The 17618-nt window shown below is 39.8% G+C and overlaps 1 protein-coding gene and 1 long non-coding RNA gene across 2 annotated transcripts; one reads left to right on the top strand and one right to left on the bottom strand.

The window, feature by feature from the left end:
• Positions 1-2372: 2372 nt before the first annotated feature.
• LOC116317169 lies at positions 2373-8682 on the top strand. The gene is made up of 2 exons (XR_004199236.2): positions 2373-2525; positions 4644-8682. It is a non-coding gene; the product is annotated as an uncharacterized LOC116317169 (long non-coding RNA).
• Positions 8683-14363: 5681 nt separating this feature from the next.
• On the bottom strand, positions 14364-15931 carry cebpb (CCAAT enhancer binding protein beta). Its single transcript, XM_031735862.2, has one exon. It carries the CDS (start codon positions 15749-15751, stop codon positions 14870-14872), a length of 882 nt encoding a protein of 293 aa, XP_031591722.1. The 5' UTR covers positions 15752-15931; the 3' UTR covers positions 14364-14869.
• Positions 15932-17618: the final 1687 nt, after the last annotated feature.

Raw genomic sequence — 17618 nt, 5'->3', positions numbered from 1 at the left:
GCGCTCAGAACTCTGACTCCTCTAAGGTTTTCTACTTGTTGGATCGCTATTGGGGATAGGGATGATTTCAGAATCATTGGAAAAAATGAAAATATGCACTCACCGACCACTTCACTAGCTGTACCTGCTCAACTGCTCGTTAACAGCAACTCAATGCATTTAGGCAAATGGGTATGGTTCAAGGCCACCTGCTGAAGTTCAGACTGAGCATCAAAGTGGAGAAGAGAGCTGATTTAAGTGACTGGTGCCATACAGCTGCTCAGAGTATTTCAGAACCTGCGGCTCTGCTGGGATTTTCCCCACATAGCCTTTTGGGTTTACAGAGAATGTTCTGAAAACGAGAAACTGCCCAGTGAGTGTCAGCTCTGAGTGAAAATGAAGGTAAAACTTTGCATGGATTCATTAGATAAATTACAGCTATTGCACAATTTAAAAAAAAAAGAAAAGAAGAAAAGATTTTGGCAGGGTTAGTTGGGAGGGGCTTGCTAATTTTTCATACAATGACTCTACTGATAAAGTTCTGCATAACAGAGAGGAAACTAAGAAAAATTTCATAGCTTTAATTACTCTCAAAAAGCCCGTCATGTTTTTCCAGATGTAATTTAATCCTCCAGAAACCATTTTACTGACTTAAAGTGGGGGTATTTTGTGGTTATATTTTACTTCTTTTACTGGTTCTGTTTGTTTCTTATACGGTTCCATTTATCTATGACAGACATTCAAAAATATTCAGATAATAAAGTAATAAACTGTTTGTGCAGTTTTACTGTAAATATAAAACTATTACATTTTTGCTCCTCAGTAGTTGTTATGCAAACTTGTTTTGAGCAGCCACGTATCCTGCAGTCATAAAATTTAGTGGAATGAAGAATCCGATAACAGACAATGCATAAAATGGGGCAGTTTTGCTTTTACAGCTATGATACACCCCCTGATGTTTCTACTTAAAAGTGGTTGTAGATAAATGGCTCTGGCTTTCGTGACATTTGGAGGGAGTGTAGAATTGATTTGGTTCTGGTTTTAAGAGCTTAAATATGTTTTTCATGTGGATATCTCCTGTACTTAAGAAATTATATGTCAAAATAAAAATCAAAAAGCTTGTGTACTTTCAAGGGGAAATCTTGCGTGATTTTATTTACTTTTCTCAGATCTGAGTTTATATTGCATGAGCCGTGCAGTACTGACCAGCCTCTGCTTGTCTTCACCACCAGGTGGCTCTGTGGGACTGTGATCCTCACCTGTTTCTCGATGTGAAGCGTGGCCGTGTTTGTTACGGCCCACTCTTTCCTGTTTTCTGTAGTATATCGGTGTTTGCTCATCAATTATGTTTGTATTTACAGCGGTTGAAAGCCTGGAGTAAACCAGTTTGCAGACACTGTCTTCAGACTTCACAGTGATTGTGAGGAAGGACGTCACAATAACTTTCTTTTTCTCTTCAAACTTTTCCCCCCATCTTTTACAAACTGTTTTTAATGAAAATGTTCCCTATCTTCAAAAACCGGAGTTTAAATTTCATCATTTAATCTGAGAGATCTCCACAGATAAAACCACAATACTGTACAGTTTGTGATTAACAAACTTTGCGGTTCCTAAATAACGAGATTTTGCTCCTGCTAGTGTAAAATCTTAAACAACAATGGCCATCAAACTCTAAAAGAAGATTAAACATGTCTAGAGATGCATCGTTTCTTGAGTAAACTTCACCACAGGGGTGTAGCGCAGATGATTTGGCAACAGTCTTGGCTAGAACTTCCTGTTTGGGAAATTAAGAAACAGGCACTGTGCTGTACGTGGTGTACAAGAATGCATTTTAAACAGTGAGTGAGTAATAGCACTCCCAACCACGGCTCTGCTGACGTCAAGGCAAAGAACACGCACCACTAGGAAAACTACAATCAAGGTGTGACCGGAAGTCCTAAAACCGCAAATGTTTCAACTGAAACTACAATCTTTCTAATCTGATTGCTCTGCTGTGACTCATGCACTGTTTGTGTTGAAAATGAATTGTTATTTTAATATTAGAAATGTGTTAAATGTCACTTTGATTGTGTTTCCTATCTATATATGTCATCTGGGCCTACATTTTCTGATGTTTTTACTTTAGTGAGAAACTTAAAGAAAAAAAGAGGGAGGGAGGGAGACAGACAGGCTTAAACAAATGTCAAAAGTGCACTGTGTTATCGCTCTGCTTCCTTACTCAGCCTAAATTTTCACAATGCTGACTCCACATTCACAGCTGACCAAAAAAAGATATCAGCCCTGCCTGGCCAACTCTTTCAGCATGTGTCCTCAGTTTAGTTATTAACCTGGAACTTCCCAATAGCTGGCCAGCTGTGAGGGTGGGTGGGGCGATGGCTGACTGGAAGTCTCTCTTGTAGCCTGCAGTTCATTTTCACAGGGAGCCGAGCAGGGATCAGGAAATTCCTGAATAAGAGGAGAGTCAGATCTTTCCAAGAGTGACTCTGCAGAAGTCTGAGTCACCACACTCGGCAGCGCTGTACAATGGGAGCTCAATACCACAACGTGTGAGTACACTGTCATCAGGTGTATCATGTCTATTCATGCCCTTATTATTTCAAAACTCCAAAAACCCAGGAGAGTGAATAAGACAAAGCTTTCAGTGTTAACCTGTCATGAAAGGCAACTTGGCTCAAATTTCCACAACATTTAAGATACAAATAGTCACGATTCCTTTTTGGGCTTTAAAAACAAGTTTATTAAATTTAAAAAAAAAAAAAAATCACACAGTTAAAGCACAGGTGTCAAATTTAGTTTCTCTGAAGAGGCCACACCAGGAAATGAAAAGCATAGCAAGGGCCACACATATAGAGTTTAATGACTGATAATTTATGCTTCTCATGTACATTTTGGACCACATAAAGGCCTCAATCAGCCCGCAAAAAAGTCTTTTAGACTTTATAACTTTTAGTCAAAGTTGTGTGTTTAAACTATAAGAGGGATACCACACAGCCAGCCCACAGCAACCTGTTTCACAAACCTGACAGACAGCTACCTGCCCTGTGGGTCACTTAAAAATACACCCTGATGTCAAAGCAAAGTAGCGGATCTTTCATTCTGTTCCCGTTCATATGCCCGCAAGTCTCACCGAGCCCGTTTTACAGGACTCAACATGATAGCACAGTCGTTCTCCAGAACGTCTCGACTTTTCATCTGCAAAACACAGTTTAGGCATGGAACCAGTTGGATGTAAGAATAAAACTTCCCACTCTGAGATTTAGCTGGAAGAATAATTTTTTGTTGTAAATGCCTTTTTTTTTTTCAGTTAAACATCAAAATTATTCTTCTTTCAACTGCTTCCTTAATGACACAATGTTCTCTTAAAACAGAAACTGCCTCATGGCTAATGCCTAAACTGGCCTCTTTTCACATGACCTACTCAGTCTCATACCTCAGCTGCCTTTTGGTTGGATTGTGTGTTACCTTGTTAGCTGTCAGGTGCTATGAAGGTGCGGCTCTTTGTTTAATTTGGTGTGCACACCACAGCTATAAGCAGGCCAGATTAAAATTTGCAAAGGGACAGATTTGGCTTGTGGGTCTCGAGTTTAACCCTTTTGCATTTAAAACAGAAGCTCTGAAGTTTTTTTCTGGTACGCCCCAAAAAATGTTCACACATGACCAATTTTCACGCTTTACTTACTGAGTTTTACTTAAATTGTAAGTTAACTTTTGCTTGTTTAATATCCTTTACCTCACTTTATTTTTCTTTTATATATTTCCCCTGGTGGTCTGCACTCCACTGTTTGAGAAACACTCTACCAATAATAGTATTAGAAATTTACTTTCTCGTGAACGGCAGCTACCAGCAAACAGAAAGCTAGAGGGGTTGGCTGAACCAGAGAAGACTGAAACAGTTTATCTCTGTCCAAAGGTAATAAAATCAACCTTCCAGCACCTCTAAAGCTCACTGATAAACATATCTCATCTAACTGTAAAAACTACACTGTGCCAGGAGTTAGACTGAAAATATTGACAGCTGTCTGAAGAGTTTGATTTTTGTTAATTAGTAACCTTTAGAGGCAAAAGATTTTCGTTACCAGTCGGCAGAGCCAGACACACCGGCTCCGTCTTTCTTTAGTCTTTCTTTAGTCTTTCTAAACTGCAATGGAGTTGTTTTTTTTTTTTGTTTTTTTTTTTAAAAGCTGGAAATACATTAGAAACATAAAAGCCAGAAGAAAATTCTTCATCCGCTCACCTCCTCCCCGAGCCTGGTTCTGCTAAAGGTTTCTTCCTGTTCAAAAGGAGTTTTTACTTCCAAAAAAGAGGTTGTTCATAGGGGTCAAATGATTGGTGAGGTTTTCTGTGTTCTTTGTGTTATTGTAGGGTCTTTACCTTACAATATAAATTGCCTGTTGTTGTGATTTGGCATTATAGAAATAAAATTGAATTGAACTGAATTGAAAAAAAGAAATTACACATCATTTAAACACAGTCTCCAAAAGTTGAATCTGTTCATCTGGACGTAGCGTTTTGTGGGAGAAACGTTACGTCCACAAAACGCTACGTCCAGATGAACAGATTCAACTTTTGGAGATTTACTTTCCTGGATGATTGAGAATGCATCAAGACATTTAAACACAGTGATTAGTTTGAAGGATTTAAGCTCGTTTTATCTATCTTTCCAGCCACCTCCTCCAGCTCTTCCAGGGAAAACACTGATGTAACCTCTCCTGCATGTCTTTGGTCTGCTGCGGGTGCTCCTCCTGGTTGGACACACCTGTAAAACCTCACCTGGGAGGCGTCCAGACAGCATCCTTTTTAGATGGCTGAGCCACCTCAACCGGCTCCTTTTGACGTTAAATGATTAAAAAAACAAAAAACAAAACGAAAATCTGGTTGAACAACTCACACCTTAGTTTACTGGCAACAAATCTCTTTTCCACTGATGCAGTGCCAGCGGTGATGCCAGATCTAAATCAATATTGTCTGAACATGATTCTCAGGCCCTTCAGTGGGACTGTAGTAAAGCCAGGCAGAAGTCTGCTGGAAATCACTGCCCTAAAGGCTCAGGAAGACTCTCAAAAACAAGTGTTACTAAACGAAGTCCACTCAAAAATTCAAAACAAAGCATATATAAACAACATCCAGAAACATTACAGCCTTCTTTGGGTCATAAATGTATGAAGCGTACTGATCAGTCTAACACTGGTTTCTCAGATGCGTTCCCAGTCAAAACCTGTTCACATATTCTTTTCCTTATTCCTTTCTGACACCTTTCACCTTTCTTGAAGGTGTCCTCCTACATACATGTTTAGATGACTGCCTCTTCTGCACGCTTGGAAGCAAAACCAAAATACAAAAAGTGCCAGTGAGAGAAGTACCACTCTGCTGGTAATAAGGATTTATCTGTCACTCAGACAAATCAGTGTCGTCTGATGGTCACTCCTATACATCCTGCTATGACTTGGTCTAACCCTCACCCTAAAGAAGACTTATTGCAAAACTAAGAAAGAGGGTACGGGATAACAAAGCCCTCAAAAGAATCAGAGCTGTTGCTCTCAGCAATTTGCTTGGCATACATGGAAACTGTATGCCAAACAACATGAGAAATGTCTAAATATCCTCTGCTGAAGATACTTAAGGAGTATTTTTAACATGAAGTGGTGAGACAAACTACCAAATGTTGAAATATTTGCCACCAAGCCTGCATGCTATCTTATCTCGGCACCCAAACTTGCGCCATAAAAGTAAAAGTAGTAGTAAGAGTCGAGAAATGTCACCAACTGTAAACATAGGGCGCATTTTAAATAAAACAAAAAAACCCCACAAACTGCTGAGTAGCTGAAATGTTACGTCTTTCCATTCTTCATTGATACATTTCTTTCAGAACTACAGCAGCTGATCTCTTTCATTCTTCAACGCCTACAGGCTGTTAAAATAAGAGATGATGCAACGCTGCGGTAAACATGTGTCTGTCCCAGCTATTTTGAAACCTGTTGTTGGCATCAAATTCAAAGAGAACATTAAAAAAAAAAGAGGCTAATTTCTAATCGAAAGACAAATGTTTTCCATTTCAGGGTTTCACATGTTGTCTTCTTATTGCTTCGCCTAAATACACCCTTAAAATGATTTGACTTCTGTTTTTATCTCCATTTTACACAAAGTCTGAACTCTTTTTGGAAATAGGTAATTAGTAATGAGCTGCTGGTGCTTCGTATTTAACATTTCCTTTAGGGCAGGGGTGTCAAACCTAAGACCCGGGGGCCAAAATCAGCCCTGCAAACGCTCTAATTCGGCCCATGGGGCAAATGTGAAAATATGAAATAGGACATTAGACTCGTGCCGATTGATTTTTTTCATTTATTACAGCAGCGCTTCTTTATAATGTAGAAAATCTGAGACGCACTGTTGAAATTGCTCTTCTTTAACTTATATTAAGATATTTCAGGAGTTTAATGTGCAGTCAAACTTCTTTAGATGTAAAATGAGTTCAATATCCCTGCTTTAAGGGGAAAAAAGGACAAGGATTTATGACCTCTGACTGTAAGCTTTGTGTAACTGGGGCCCTTTATCACAAAACAGTTACCACTTCCACCCCAGAGATACTTCCCCTCTATTTCCCCCAGTAGCTATTTAAACAAAAACCACATGAGAAGATCAAACAGGTATGCAACAAATACAAGGATGTAATGTTTTAAGGCAGCAAAGATGTGAGAAAAAAGACTGGATATAGCAGAACTTTGCATTTCTTCTCATCTCATCATCTGATGAGTCCTCGAGGTTAACTTGTGACCTCTTGAAGTCACCCTGACGCTGAGGTTGGAAAAACCCTGGATTACACCCCTGCAGCTCTCCCTCAAGCAGCTGCACAGCTTACACGCTAACATGTCAAATTGTGTTTTTATGTGTTAGTTGCAGGGGGTAATTTTTCTGCAAACCAAGCACAAACGTTGTTTTTAAGTTAAATGGAAAAGCTCTGTTTTTGCTGCTTCTCTGACAGGCTGATGCCTTTGGTTGTTTCTGTTGAGACATTCAGCCGTGAGCAGTTCCTGTTCCTGTTCCTGCCACCCCCCCACCCCCCCGGCTGCTGTTGCTGGGACCAACCGACACTCTCACTGATGTGACATATACTAATCAACTATAATAGGGTAAAAAAACATGCATGTAGGTCATAGCGTAAATAAGAGGTTCGAGCCGGTGCTTCCCCGCTTATAAGCTCCACATCCTTCCTCTTGCTGAACGCAGCAAGGAGCGATGACTTTGACGTCGACACATGGTCGACATGTAAACAAAGCTGGCTGACCTGCCTCACCACAGATGTCATCACTGTGTTCCTTTGGGTTTGTTGTTGATATTGTCTTCATAGAAACGGTGGAAAGGAACAAAAAAAAAAAAGAAAAAAGATGCCAAAGTGTTGCGTGTGGTGTTGTGTACCGCTGAGTCTGTGCTACCAAAAGCTGTTGTTACAAATGAGGTGAAAGGTAAGGGTACGTGAACGTGAGGATGGCCACATAGTCGTGTGGGTGAGTGAAATGTTTTCATGGCTGCCACCCACGTCAACACACCCTGTTTCCTCTTGAGTAATCATGTCAGTCAAAGCCTACACACCACTACTACTATGATAATCCGAGCTGCTGTCTGTGATTTGATGATTTTTCAGCCGAGAGTTTTTGCTGTACAGCGTTTCATTATTATATTATTCTCCCTCGGCCTCAGAGGCATATGTCCTCCCCATGGTTTCAACTCCCTGTTTAAACTGGTTTAAGCTGGGCTTTTGTAATACAGATGACGCCATATTTTTTTGCGCTGTGCCATACTGCAAATTTTGGTATCAATCTATTACCAAGTAAATACAAGCCCAGTATTACCAATGCCGAAAAGGCCACTTACATGGGGGAGAGCAGTGTCCCATGATTTGTGAGATGAATCACTGAGTTTTACTTTTTACAATAATGAGTTAATACATGAAAACACACCCTTCAGCATTGCGTATATTTTAAAAGTGGGGCAGCTTTTGTTGTTTATATGTGCTTTATGCTATAAATAAAATAGACGTGACCGTCACCACAAAAAGGGTCAGGCTTTAATCAAACAGTTTGAGGTATTGTTTTTTCTTTACATGTTTTTTTAACACAATTCAGCGGGCTACATACTGAATTCAGAGGTCCAGTATCGATCCAATACCAATACCCGCATTGGTATCAGTACTATCGATACACCTCTAGATGGAAGTGGAATTTCTTAAACACACCGAGTACATCAGAGGACAAATTTTCACTTCCACAATATTCAAAATTTTCAAGGAGTGGTCGTCAGAATAAAACAGGATGTTTGCTTTGTGTGCATGGCGATTCATATGTCTGGTAATCTAGGAAAGTTTTGGTGGGCAGCTTTGAGGAACAGTGCATTAGACTGAACTTTCAATATTGATATAAACTTCATCACCTTACAGATTAGTGGGATGTTGTGTTTCCTTTCCTTTTCTTTTTTTATTCCTACTTTAGTGAAGTGCATGCAGTCATACCTAGAGTCAGTTTCTCCGATGAAGTGGTGATGAAGTCTTGACTGTTTAAAAGAGCTCAGATGCATATTTCTGTTTCTTCATTTCTTGACTATTTTCTTTTTTGACTATTGATTGGTTAACAGTTCCTACAGTAGCTGTACGGCTGCCTCCTATTCAGTGGTTACAAATAACTAACTAAATAAACAAACAGTTGAAATTTACCTAACTTGTTTAACTTGCTTTCTCATTTATGCAGTCATTGGACATCTATAGGCTTATTTTATTGTGACAGGCAATAGACACAATCTAATATTTTACATATACATGCTAATAATAATTAGTGACTGTTTCTTGGTAAAAATGTACATGCAGTTTGTTTTTAAAATTTTACTTGGATGTTTTTGCATTATGGCCTTTTTACTTTAAAAGTAAACTATGCAAATAAATTATCTACCACAAATTTCAAGAAGACTCAGAAATCGCTTGCATTTTAATGTTTTGTAAGACTGCATGTAAAGATGAAAATATGCTTTTTGAAGTAAATAAACTTTGTGACTTTCTAAAAACTTTAAAATTATTTTCAAGTGGATTTTCCCTAATAGTTTTACCGCTGAAAATGAAAGTCTTTTCAGGTTTCATGTGAATAAAGATGTATAAGTTAGTTCCCTAATCATCACTGTTTTTTGTACTGTAAATTTTGAATGCTCTCCGTTTTCACACATTGAGAGTTTATTAGGATAAACTCTTCTTGATCACAAAGGTTGCTCGAATAATTAAGCCAGCATTCGTTTTGCAAGGATGGCCTACTCTTATGCAAGATCAGGGCAGGGAGGCTTGCTGTGTAGTGACCGCAAGTCACTTCTGCACGTCAGTCTTCAATTTTCACAGTCATCCACAGCAAAAAAATTGCAGAAGTGAACTAAGATGTTGAAATCTTGGTTCACTTCAAGACAGATCATGTTCTGGTCCGTTTACCGTATCTCAGGCGGTTTGGCTTCCCGTTACAAGTCATGGTCCGGAAATCCGGTGTGCCTTTCACTTAGGAGGAGGAACTGTAATTAAAAAATAAAAATAAAAAGGCAAAATCATTATCAAAATCATCTTTACTTATTTGTTTTCATTGTTGCTAAAAATGGCAAGGGTTTGGCTACTTTTGGTTCAGTTCTGATAATTGTTTGCCTTTAGTGTTAACTTAGAGGGTCTATGTTTTTAGTGCAAAACTTCAAAACACTAAATCCATCTTCCAGATCGGTCTTCTCTATATACCCACTCTGAAGACTTAGAAAGGGTTTAAATACAAATTTGTGTCCTCTCCATCACTGAGTTAGTTTGTTAGATATACATATATATATATATATATATATATATATATATATATATATATATATATATATATATATATATATATATATATATATATATATATATATATATATATATATAAGAAGATAATACATAAGAATACAAAGGGCAGTGCATGGGTGAATGTGGCTCATAGTTTAAACCTCTTATACTGGTCAATAAAAACAGAAAAGCTCTATATAAATGTCCTGTTTTTTTCCATTTCCAATCTCAGAAGCTTTCGAGTCTCAGAAGTTTGTCACTTGTGTCAAAAGTGTCATGTGGCATTGTCCTTCAGTAATAACTTCAGTTCCTCAATTTTGTGGACGCTTTTGTAAAATCAATCCTTTTTTTTAAGGAAATGTGTTGCGATAGTAGTATAGCTTAATGGATATTTGTTTTTTAGGATTAAGTTAGACTAAAACTAGAAGGATTGCCTAAGGTACAGATATTTCGGCAGGAGCGATTTCTCAGTATTTAAGAGTCCCACATTACTCAAACGTTGCTCAATGAATCAACTGCAAGTCAAAGAAAGTTCTCCAAACTGGGTGTTACCTGAATCTTGATTTAGTTGTAGTTATGGTTGGCCGCATTGTGAAATGAGGCAACACTTTGAAACATGGGAACGACTTCTTGCAAATTTAAAGTACAGGTCTCATAATATGGAAGAAATGTGGTGGAGTTTTTTTAATGTAAAAAGTATTTTCTGTTTAGTTACTAGATAGTAAACTTTAGAAAGCGTATAAAGGCAGGCACGTAAAATTATACCCAGCTTTATTTGAGGGACATACCTGGAAATGAGATTCATATCAAGGGCCCAAAAGAGCACGTATTTTACACAGCTAATCAATAATGTGTATCTCATATAGCCATTTCATATACAGTTTCGTCCATATAGCGCCCTCAACACTGATCCAGGAAAAGTAAAAGCTCTTTGATCATTTACCCTTTTGCCACGACTCTGACTGATGCCTACCTGGTCTGTGACTCACTGTTTGCTGCTGTGAGGATTAAAACAGCAAAACAATACCAGAAAAGATGTTTCTGAAAACAAAAATTCTCTCTTCACACTCGGTACAGATAAAAGATACTCAGTCTCCCTCTTTCTCCTTGAACTTTTCTTTCTGTTGCAGTCTTTGTTAACTTGCAGGCACAGTGGAAGTATGACTGTTTGTTTAGTTTCATGCGTACAGACCACAGCTTCGACAAGGTGGTCCAAATTTTAAAGCAGGCCAAATTTGTTCCATGGGCTAGGGTCACTGGGTTCAAGATGCTCAGCAAAGGTGCGTCTGTTTTAAGGTGTTTTTTAAATTAAATTTAAAAAACACACAAATGTGCAAAAGGAAAATAAAATGGCCCCACTATAGTACCTTGAGATACTTCAGTGCTCATATATAGGTTAGCTATATGTTTGTACCGTAAAACTTCAAAAACTAAAACTAATGTTATAGAGACACACATGCATCATCCTGCTGCTATAAATCAATAGCTGGAAATATTCCTTAACAAATGAAGATCTGCTTGAATTATTTTGTTACTAAAAACTATAGTATCCAGATGTTTTAGGGAATTATTGGGCCTTTCACGTTAAAAAAGCAAATAAAGATGAAACTACAGTTTTCAAGCTGTTGTTTAAAAGAACCAAACAAGCTTCAGCCTGATTTCTACTGATAGTCAGAAGCAAATCAAGCATATCATTGTTATGTGTTGTTTTGCATTTTGTAACTCAATGACAAAGCTGATTATGATGGTTACTAATATGAAGCAACATCTACAGGCAGCAACAACAATACTAGACTTAAAAAACATCTTTCTATCCACTTACTTATCCAGCTTGGGCGGCTGGCTCTTATGAAACTGCTGACATAGGACGAGAGGCAGGGAATGTGCTGAACAAGTTACCAGTCTGTGAGATAATATGACAGAATTAAAACTATTAATCTATTAATGTGATTAATATTTTTGGTCTGCTCAGTTCTGACAGTGGAAAAGTGAAAAATTAACACAAATACTTTAACACTTCCCCAGAGATCCATCTAGTTTTGTCAGATGGTGATCTTGCAGCACATTAAATGTGCTGCAAGATCACTGACTAAATATGTATAGCACCTTTTTACTCAGTCATGCACTAAAAGGACTTTCTATTACAAGTCTCATTCACACAGACACACAGAGATTTTATCTTTGCCTCAACACTTTCTAATTCACACAAATTATGATGGTTGCATCGGAGGTAACTTTGAATTCAGCGTCTTGTCCAAGGACGCTTTAGTGTGTGGACTGGAGGAGTCAGGGATCAATTTACCAATCCAGTCTACCACCTGAGCCACAGTCACCTCCTTATATAGCTGAACACATATCATATGTCATAAAATACCCTGGTTGTGAAGGTATTTCATGCAGCAAACACTGCATCACAATCATAATCAGTAGTTTTTTAAATGTTGTTTGTTCGTTTTTGCTTCATTATAATGTAATAAATTCACTCTGACAACCTTCTGTGTGATATAAAACATGTAGCGTGCTCTTGCTGCAGTCAGCTGAGATTTTAAAAACAAATGAGAAAAAAGGATAAATTAAAGATAAATTAAATTTTAAGGGTTCTTCAAGTTTATTTAAGGAAAAGCACAATCTGTTACAACATTATAACAAATTGTTTTGAGGAACAAATAACTGCTAACAAATAGGAATGACTCACATATGGGAAAATTCTTCAATTTCACAACAACTAGTACAAAGTGAGCAGTGGGATAACAGGTGTGTGTGTGTGTGTATAATGTGATCGTGTCCTGTGTGTTTGTATTGGATTATAGGAGACCAATTGGAGGAGCTGTGATGCAATGAGGAGTTTACGGTCAGACACTGCCCATTGACGGTAAAATGCGGACACGGAGGGCCGGGCTAAACACTGAAGCACAGAGGTCATCCTGTGTGGGAATTTCCCTGTTGCCTGTCAGCATGTGAGCCAGAAGCAGGGAAAGACTGAGTGGGGCTCCAGCAGAAAACGAAGGGGTCATCGAAGAAAGTATGCTGAGAATGTTTGAGAGAGTCTGTGCCAGCGCTTGCAGAGAGGACGAGAGCAACGGGAGCAAAGAGCCCTGCTGACAAACAATGGAGAGCTTCTCTGAAACATTGCTTTGTTTCTCTGATTGGCCTTGGGGATTAAAGCCAAGCCACAACCACTTAAAGCCATTGTCGTGAACATAGAGTACAACAATGTCTTATTTAAATGTGGGTGTAGCATTCTTCGTGGGGTGATGTGCTGGAAAGGGAGGATATTGCACAACAGTTAAAAGCTAAACTGTTCATCATGGAGTGTGTTGAAATATCCTAAATGTCATCTCTCACTGCACACAAACAGCATCACATAGTTTTTATGCTTCATTAAGAGGAGATAAAGTGAGTTTTTCCCCTCGTTTTTCTCTTCAGTGTCAGTGTAGTACATGTGTCACTTCTTAAAAAAGAAAAAAAAAACTAACAGAGGCACTTTTCACTCGCCTCACTTTTCTTTGCTGTTTGAGGAAAGAGTTGAAAAACATTCCCCACCCTGAATTGTCATAGATATCCTTTAAAATCCCACCGTGCTCCCTTTTCTTTATCTGCTCAGTCTGGGATTTGCTTGCTTGTGACAGATATGTTTCATATTGTGCACACAGTGAACTGCCTTGTCAGGGCTTGGTAAATTCCACTGCAGACCATTTGTCAACTTATCGTGTCTGGTGTAGCTAACCTACTACCATTTTTTTTAAAAACTTCTACATTTTTCCTTTTTCCTGACTTGAGGGTTAAAATAAGGTTTGCGCTCGCTGCCAGACAGATCTTGGCTGTTGAAATGTGACCTCAGGTTGTGCGAGGAGGTTAGTTGCTGATTAATTTCCATGCAACCTTGAACCCCTCTCTGGGGCAGTGGACCCTGCAGACTATTGACAGAGCAGTGTGCTAAAGATAAAGCCATTTCTGTGCTGCGTGCAGTGTGACCAAGTCTTTTTTTATGCTTTTTGCTGCCCTCAGCAGTATCGTTTCATCATAAATTGCCTGGATGTATTTCAGGATATGAGAACTTTTCTTCCAATCATTAAGTAAACAGAAGTGCTACAGCTTTCAGATTTACCCAAAGAGCATTTTTTTTCTTAATTTTCAGGAATAAAAATCATCTTTCTATTTTATTTGTCAATTTTTCTCTATTTACCTTCTGATCAAACCACTGGGTGCCATTTTCTGCTTCATGAATACACCACATGAGCAAATACTTGAAATATAATGTAATGTTTCTTTCTTTTGTTTTTTTTTTAAATGTCCTCCATCTCCAAGAAGAAACGTCAAATTCCTGCTCCGTGTTTCTTTTGGGGTGTATTTCAGTACGCGGGCCTCAATTAAAAGATTAGGAATATGCTTTGCCGCTGAGCCAGTTTCTTATCTGCAATATGTTGTAAGAGAAATATGTGGTATTACACAGTCAGTCTATGATGAGTGTGAGCATTAGACAAGCAAACGCCCCTTTCTGTCTGTCTGAGCCTTCACCTGCCTCAAAGGGACAAAAAAAGGAGATTTACAAGTGAAATTGTTTTAACAAAGTATAAATCTGTTTAATTCAATAAAATATCAAGTACAATTAAAGCATTTCACCTTTCAATATTAAATAATTAGACTTATTTCATTCATTGCCAATACTATTACAAAGAGTTGCATCATTTCACTGCAGCACAACTCTTCCCTTGACAACCACTGCTCCAGATACACACAAAAAATGTAGAAATTCACTCGCATGTATGTAAAACCTGCACAGAAATACTGCATACACACACACAAAAAGAAAAAAAAAAATCACATCTGAGAATAAAGCTAAGGTGACATGTGAAGAGTCGTGAATGATTGCGCAATACATGCACCCACTCCTTCAGTCCCATTCAAAGTGTCCTTGTAAACTGGTGGTCGCCGTCTTCACCTGTGAAGCGTACCGTTTTCAGCACAGTGGATTCCCTTTCGGCTCTAAAGTCCACCGATGATCAGACAACAGCACGGAGATCCGTGCAGAGTCTCCGGTGTGTGAATGTGTGTGTGTGTGTTTTAACACTGTCCGGTGGCAGAGAGCAGGTTGCGCAGGGTGGCCAGCTCTCTGGACAGCTGCTCCACTCGCTTTTGTAAACGATCGTTCTCTGCGGCCAGTTCCAGCACTTTGTGTTGAGTCTCCAAGTTGCGCATTTTGGCTTTGTCCCTGCTCTTCCTCACGGCGAGGTTGTTCCTCTCCCGCCTCAGCCTGTACTCTTCACTGTCCTTGTCCAGGCGTTTCTTTGACTTCCCGCTGGACATTTTGCCACTGTGCGATGGTGATCTGCTTTTACCTGACGGGGCAGGTGTGCCGGGCGGGCTGGAACAAGTCGAGGACGCAGTGGAGATGTTTCCGAGACTACCACTAGTGGACTGGTAATGAATGTAGGACCTCATGTCAAAAGCAGACGAGCCGTTCTCCATCTTTGCGTCTTCCTGACTGTCTTCTCTGTCGGCGGCAACAGCAGCAGCAGCAGCTCTATAGCGGCTCCCGAGTTCAGGGCTCAGCACGCTATCCACGCGGGTTTCCTGCAGCTCCGGGTAACCTAGCGCGTAGGGCTCCCTGGGGTCCCTCAGGTTGTCGCACTGGCTCGTCTCCAGCTCGTTCAGTAGCGAGTAGTTCTTGTAGTTCTGCAAAGCTGCAACTCTTCTCTTGTTCTCTGCCAAGAAATCTGAGAAAACGTCCCCCTGCTGCTGCTGCGTCTGCGCCGCCAGCTGCGGGTAGTGCAAAGCTGAGTCCAGGTAAACACTGAAGTCTATCGCTCTCTCCCGCTCTTCAATGCCCAGCTCCGTCATCGAGTCACCGAGCCTCCAATATGAGCCGCCGCCGATGGGGCTGATAACGCTGTCTCTACTGTGGATAGCAAAGCTGCCCTCCTCGTAGAAGCCGGCCACTTCCATGGATCTTAACACCCGCCGGATTGCAGAAGCATGGAGGGCTGAGGTGAGACGCCCTGAGTGGTTTGGGTTGAGCTGTGAAATGCGTCTGAATGTGGTGAGTCTATATCTCCCGTGACAACATGCAGTAAACTACTTTGAAGAACTTGTGCTCATGGAGTGAGAGGAATTGACAGGTTCTTCCTGTCTCGGGGGGTTTTATTTTTTCTAGCAAGGGGCGGAGTTCAGGTATGTGACGTGCAAGGCAAGTGGACAACCTGTGCTGTTTTTCGAGGATCTTTGGCACACTGAACTGCGTTTGAACACAATAAAAAGTGAACTTAAGCACTTAAGCGGTTTTTTCTCTCTTTCTCCCCCTTCCCTGTTTGTTTGGTGGTATTGTGGCACTTGGCTACAGCAGGAGTGTCAAGATAGGAAATGCAATCATTTGTATGATTTTAAAACAAACGAAACTTAACTTAAAAAGCAAAATAAAAGTGAAAATATAAACGCACAACGGTGAGTACTTAACCAAGAGCGCAATAACGAAACAAAACCATACGTTAGGAATTCTTTGAGTGTTTTGACATCGGGTCCCTTCACGCCCTCTACAGTCAGATCTCATCAACTCGACAATAATGGAAAAATTCCACTCGGCATGTTTACCATTTTCTAACTTCGTGCGTAATCGTCTCATAACAACGATACTCATAAGCGCAGCCCCTGACAGCTGTTTCCTTTGAGCTGACTAGATTAAACCAGTATGCTGTTCTGTGGTAGACCCCTACAAGATGATACATCTCTTCCAGCACTGTATCAGGGTCAAGGTGGGTGTAATGAGAAATTTAGTGAGTTTGGTTTATGACAGTCCAGTGGGTCCACGGCTGAACCCAGGCTCACTGTGCAAATATGTCAATTCTCCCAGAACATACAATCTAGAATAAAGCCCAGCATCCCAGTGTTACCAGTCACACGTGGCCTCTGAATTGGATTTACAGTCAGCACTCTCTGTTTTCTTAGACATGCAATTCCGATAAGGAAAGAATTCCCAAAAAAGGTCCTATGATGGAGAACCGGAGATGGTGGTGGTGGTGTGTGTGTTGGGGTGGTGGGGGGATCGACTTGTAAGAAACCCGAGATGCTGTGTGAACAGTACACAAAAGCAGCAAAGTTAAGAGACATAGTTATGGATTAAGTCTTACTGCCACCTTCTGGTGACAAGAGTCATTATAACTGACTCAAAACCGAGGTTTTGAGTTCCTGGCCAACATCCAATCTGATCTCAAGTAGGCCGGAGCTGTTAAATCACTGAATAATAACGTATACACATTTTCTCTCTGAGTATAAACACACTGTGAAAATTTTTTTTACATTTAAAAGAACTATCCACTTGTTTCAAGTTTACTAAAATAAGATTTATGTAAAAGGACAGACTTTTACACACACCCATAGCTGAGTGGTTACTAATTTGTGAAACACTTTGGCTGCCTCTTTTTAAAAACCTTCTATCACCGTTTCCCCACATTATTAGGTACACTTCTTCTACAGCTAGGACAAATATTTAATCCGCCAATCACATGGCGGAAACTGGGCGCATTTACCGTAAAAATCTCATTTGTGTCTCTTTTTCAGATTAAAGGGAACCTGTTATACTAATTCCCAGCTTTGTATTTTCATGTTTGGACTGCTACTAGAGAAGTCTCCCTTCGCCCACTGTCTGAAACAAGCTGTTTAGCTTCCTTCTCGCTCGACTTAATCCAACTTTCTTCTGATTGGCTGTTCCTGGTAAATATTTGAATATCAGGGGTGAGGTTGAGAAGACCATATAAGGATTTCCCCTGGTACCGACGTCATCAAGACTAAGAAGAACTGTCTGAAGTATGAGCTTTTG

This window comes from Oreochromis aureus, linkage group 20, assembly GCF_013358895.1.
Source record: "Oreochromis aureus strain Israel breed Guangdong linkage group 20, ZZ_aureus, whole genome shotgun sequence".
In the NCBI taxonomy this organism is placed as follows: domain Eukaryota; kingdom Metazoa; phylum Chordata; class Actinopteri; order Cichliformes; family Cichlidae; genus Oreochromis; species Oreochromis aureus.
This window is presented reverse-complemented; position numbering and strand designations above follow the sequence as displayed.

Excerpts from the sequence above, each read along its gene's own strand:
- cebpb (XM_031735862.2), bottom strand. The coding sequence starts at position 15,751 with ATGGAAGTGGCCGGCTTCTACGAGGAGGGCAGCTTTGCTATCCACAGT.